At 45.1% G+C, this 5,000-nt stretch overlaps 2 protein-coding genes across 8 annotated transcripts in view; both read right to left on the bottom strand.

Moving 5' to 3' along the window:
* Positions 1 to 2,407, bottom strand: part of cchcr1 (coiled-coil alpha-helical rod protein 1) — a 19,470-nt gene extending 17,063 nt beyond the window's left edge. Inside the window, exon 1 of one of the 6 annotated variants that reach the window (XR_008301111.1) lies at positions 843 to 2,407. Coding sequence is in view for 4 of the 6 variants with exons in the window: in XM_053230401.1 (XP_053086376.1) it covers positions 843 to 906 (64 nt within the window). In the remaining 2 variants the exon portion in view is untranslated. The remainder of the gene's footprint in view (positions 1 to 842) is intronic. The other 5 variants (XR_008301110.1, XM_053230401.1, XM_053230399.1 and 2 more) reach the window with 5 other exon arrangements.
* A 142-nt stretch (positions 2,408 to 2,549) lies between these two features.
* Positions 2,550 to 5,000, bottom strand: part of stag2a (stromal antigen 2a) — a 27,238-nt gene continuing 24,787 nt past the window's right edge. For both annotated transcript variants that reach the window (XM_053230398.1, XM_053230397.1), the window contains exon 34: positions 2,550 to 3,990. In XM_053230398.1, coding sequence (XP_053086373.1) covers positions 3,967 to 3,990 — 24 coding nt within the window. In that variant the 3' untranslated portion in view covers positions 2,550 to 3,966. The remainder of the gene's footprint in view (positions 3,991 to 5,000) is intronic.

A 5,000-nucleotide genomic window follows, 5' to 3' on the forward strand; every position in this document is an offset into this window, starting at 1 on the left:
CAACCCGGAACATCACGCTCAACCCGGAATATCACGCTCAACCCCGAACATCACGCTCAACCCGGAACATCAACCCGGGACATCAACCCGGAACATCACGCTCAACCCGGAATATCACACTCAACCCGGAACATCACGCTCAACCCGGAATATCACGCTCAACCCCGAACATCACGCTCAACCCGGAACATCAACCCGGGACATCAACCCGGAACATCACGCTCAACCCGGAATATCACACTCAACCCGGAATATCACACTCAACCCGGAACATCACGCTCAACCCGGAATATCACGCTCAACCCGGAATATCACGCTCAACCCAGAATATCACACTCAACCCCGAACATCACACTCAACCCGGGACAGGACATTTAACCCGGAACACCACACTCAACCCGGGACATTAACCCGGAACATCAACCCGGAACATCACGCTCAACCCGGGACATCAACCCGGAACATCAACCGGGAATATCACACTCAACCCGGAATATCACACTCAACCCCGAACATCACGCTCAACCTGGGACATCAACCCGGGACATCACGCTCAACCCCGAACATCACGCTCAACCCGGAATATCAACCCGGGACATCAACCCGGAATATCACGCTCAACCCCGAACAGGATATTTAACTCGAGATCTTTCGTTTAATCCGTGTTAAAAATACACACCTCGGTGTCAGACTAAACAGAGAATAAACAGAGACTAAACAGTGACCCTGTGTGTTATATGCGTTGTTTACTCACACACTGGTTTAGCATTGTAGCTAAGCGCTAACTCAGTTCCTCCGGTGGCTAAGCTAACTAGCACTAGCGCTCGTGCCTCATCACTCACCTGATAAATGTGTCGTCATGAAGTCAGACGGTGAGTTTAACTTCTCCACATTACGCTTTTCCATCGCACACGACAATTTCAACAACTGTTATCAAACTAAATTAAACTAAATTAAACTAAAACGGACTTCTCCAGTGTTTACTTCTGAGCGCTAACGTCTCGCGCGCCACCAGCCCGCCTCCCGCTTCAAAACAGCTGCACGCGGAAGTGTTGCTATAGTGACACTTCCGGTTCTCCCCGGAAGTTAGAGGATCTTCCTCAGATTATGTTACGTACATCTCAGTTTTAATACTAATAATATTAATAAATAAATAATAAACAAAATAAAGAATATAATAATGAAGCACCAGCATGTAGAAAGTGTTAGAAAGTGTGATTATATGGAGTTTTAACTGACATAAACACGTTAATAATGTAGATTTCTCGATGTTTTTGTTCTAAATTATTAATTTAATCTATAGCTAAGTGTTCATGAGACACATTATAAAGTAAATAAATATAATAAACACCTTTCACGCCAATTTTAGTCTTTCCGCCTGTTAATTCATTAAATTTTGTACATTTTGCATGAACTAAACCTCCAGTTTACAGATTTGTCACTGAACCTAATGTGCAAATCAGTAACAGCATAATTCTTTGTGAAAATCCTGAACCTGATTATCCTGCTTTACTGAACCCATTTTATCTACTTTATATTCTTTATTCATTATATTTATTATCTATTTCATATGCTCTGTATTTACCTGTGAGGAATGTGGGGCAGAAACACAGTTAATCTCTTTAGAGGAGCACGAAGACATGACTAAACAATAAGTTTAATATTTCGGTTTATATCACATTAATTAAAACGTGGCTTCCGGCTTCAGATAAATAAATAATCCTATAAGTGTTTATTGCGTGACGTCACGCTGAAGGAGTTCAAAGTCAAACTCACACTTTATTTCCTTTATTTCACACTCGTGGGGAATTTTATCTGTCCATCAGGGAGAGAAACAGACCTTCCTGTGTTCAGTGTGTGCGAGACAGAGAGATGTGGCCTGCTTATATAATGACTGGAAGTTTTGGATGAATTTCTGAGGCGTGTGTGTGTGTGTGTGTGTGTGTGTGTGTGTTATTCTTCCTTAAGGAGAGTGATGATGTCACCACCTGTCACCCTGCATCAGCATCGCCTCCAGTTACTGTCACTGTGACTCCGGCACAAACAGACACACATGCAGGGAGAGAGAGAGAGATAGATAGATAGATAGATAGATAGATAGATAGATAGACAGACAGATGGGAGAGAGAGGGAAGAGAGATACATAGAAAGAGAGAGAGACAGACAGAAATTGGGAAAATAGAGAAACAGAGGAGAGAGAGAGTCAGACAATAGAGAAGACAGAGAAACAGAAGGAAGAGAAGGTGGGAGAGAGAGCGAGAGAGAGAGAAACAGAAGAAAGAGAGGAGAGAGAGGGAGAGAGAGACAGACAGAAGGAAGAGAGGAGAGAGAAAGGAGAGAGAGAGCGACAGAAAGAGAAACAGAAGAAAGAGAGGAGAGAGAGAGAGAAACAGAAGAAAGAGCAAGAGAGAGAGAGAGAGAGAGAAACAGAAGGAAGAGAGGAGAGAGAAAGGAGAGAGTGTAAACTCACACAGTGGCTGATGGTGTCTGAGAGCGTGAGCGTCACAGCGCCGCCCTGGTGCTCACACAGTGACACTGCAGCATGAAGGTGAAATCACAGCCGAGGGTTTATTTTGTTCCAAAAGTTTTTTCTCCAGACATAAATACAAACAGGAAATGCAACAGCGGACATTTTTCTTTTGTAAATAGAATAAAAAACACTTATATACAGTCCAATATCTTACACACACACACACACACACACACAGTCTTTCAGCAGTTCTACACATGGATAAAGAGGGCGGAGTCTAAACCAAACTGTGACGAATAGTTATAAACAAACCCATGAATACGCACTGCCGCGCCCTCAGCCCCGGCAACCCTCACCCTGATTACACGCTCACCGTCACCATGGAAACAGCACACCCCCTCATCAATAAGCTTTTCATGATTTATGATTAAACTCCAAAATAAAGAAACAAACAAAGCAAAAGCCAAGCACAAATAAAACTAGAATTTAAGATTATAGATTTTTTTCCTTCTGCTGAAGTGTTACATTCTAATGGAGAATAAAATAAAACTTAAATACAAAATAAATCAGCACCAATTCACATTTTCACACAGTTTGTGTAGAATAATATAGAATTATATATTTAATAGATATATAACAATATATTATAATATTATAATGGATAATAAAAGAGTTCAATCTGAGAGGCCGTGAAGTAATCTGAGAAAAAAAAAAGGAAAAAAAACCCCACGTCCCTTTCACACAAACGCAGTCCGTCACCTGGGCGGAGCTACAGCGCTAACGTAGCTAACGCGTAACCGCAGCTTACAGCCACCAGACTAGCACTAAATCATCAGAGTCACTTCCTGTGACACCGGTTCTGTTACGGTCGGTTTTATAATTTAAATATACAAATCTATTATCTCGATCAATTCTAACACTCAGGCTGAAGGTCCCACCCCCTAGATGTAGGCCACGCCCCCCGACCCGAGTCTAACGCTGAACCGGTGGCCACGCGCTCCGATTACCTGTTAGCGACATCAGCGTTAGCCAGCTGAAGGACTACACCGCGAGTAAAGAGACGCTGCAGACGCTCCGTTTGTGGCTGAAATGTTCCTGATAAATCTGATTGTTATAATAATGCGACTCTGACAGCCAATCAGCTTCTGTCCTGGAGTGTTGTTACTATGGCGACTGAAAGACTATAGGACGATAAAGTAACGTGTGTAAGGGAGGTCAGTTAAAAAGGCGATTTAAATCCTCACTCGCTTTATAAAGTTCTGATTTACAGCTGATTGTCTTTATAAAATCATCTAAACATCAAAAAATGTTTCTCTATAAGTTATAAAAACAAAATAAAAGAAAAAGCGGCGCAGAACCGCGGCTCCGCTAGCTCCGCCCACACGCTGGCAACAACACAAAGGCGGGAAACAGGAAGTGCAGCCTCGCCACGCAGCTGGAGAACAGGAAGTGAGCAAAGCGCGTTGGCCCTGGTTCTCGCTCCCGCGACGACTGCATCAGAACATCGACACGTTCAGCACCTACACACACACACGTACACGTACACGTACACACGTACACGCACACACACACGCGCACATGTACACACACGGGCACACACACGTACACACACGTACACGCACACACACGCGCACACATGTACACGCACACACACGCGCACACGTACACACACGTACACACACGTACACACACAGGTGAGGTTAGATAACTTTAATGAGTGTATTCTAATATCAGTGCAGCGGAGCTTAAATTCTACTGATCAAAAGCAGATTAACAGAATAGATGGAGGAGAGAGATATGAGGGACGGAGAGATGGAGGAGAGAGATATGAGGGACGGAGGGATGGAGGAGAGAGATATGAGGGACGGAGAGATGGAGGAGAGAGATATGAGGGACGGAGGGATGGAGGAGAGAGATATGAGGGACGAAGGGATGGAGGAGAGAGATATGAGGGACGGAGAGATGGAGGAGAGAGATATGAGGGACGGAGGGATGGAGGAGAGAGATATGAGAGACGGAGGGATGGAGGAGAGAGATATGAGGGACGGAGGGATGGAGGAGAGAGATATGAGGGACGGAGGGATGGAGGAGAGAGATATGAGGGACGGAGGGATGGAGGAGAGAGATATGAGGGACGGAGGGATGGAGGAGAGAGATATGAGGGACGGAGGGATGGAGGAGAGAGATATGAGAGACGGAGGGATGGAGGAGAGAGATATGAGGGACGGAGAGATGGAGGAGAGAGATATGAGGGACGGAGGGATGGAGGAGAGAGATATGAGGGACGGAGGGATGGAGGAGAGAGATATGAGAGACGGAGGGATGGAGGAGAGAGATATGAGGGACGGAGGGATGGAGGAGAGAGATATGAGGGACGGAGGGATGGAGGAGAGAGATATGAGGGACGGAGGGATGGAGGAGAGAGATATGAGGGACGGAGAGATGGAGGAGAGAGATATGAGGGACGGAGGGATGGAGGAGAGAGATATGAGGGACGGAGAGATGGAGGAGAGAGATATGAGGGACGGAG

The sequence above is a fragment of the Pangasianodon hypophthalmus genome, chromosome 27, assembly GCF_027358585.1.
Source record: "Pangasianodon hypophthalmus isolate fPanHyp1 chromosome 27, fPanHyp1.pri, whole genome shotgun sequence".
NCBI classification, from domain to species: domain Eukaryota; kingdom Metazoa; phylum Chordata; class Actinopteri; order Siluriformes; family Pangasiidae; genus Pangasianodon; species Pangasianodon hypophthalmus.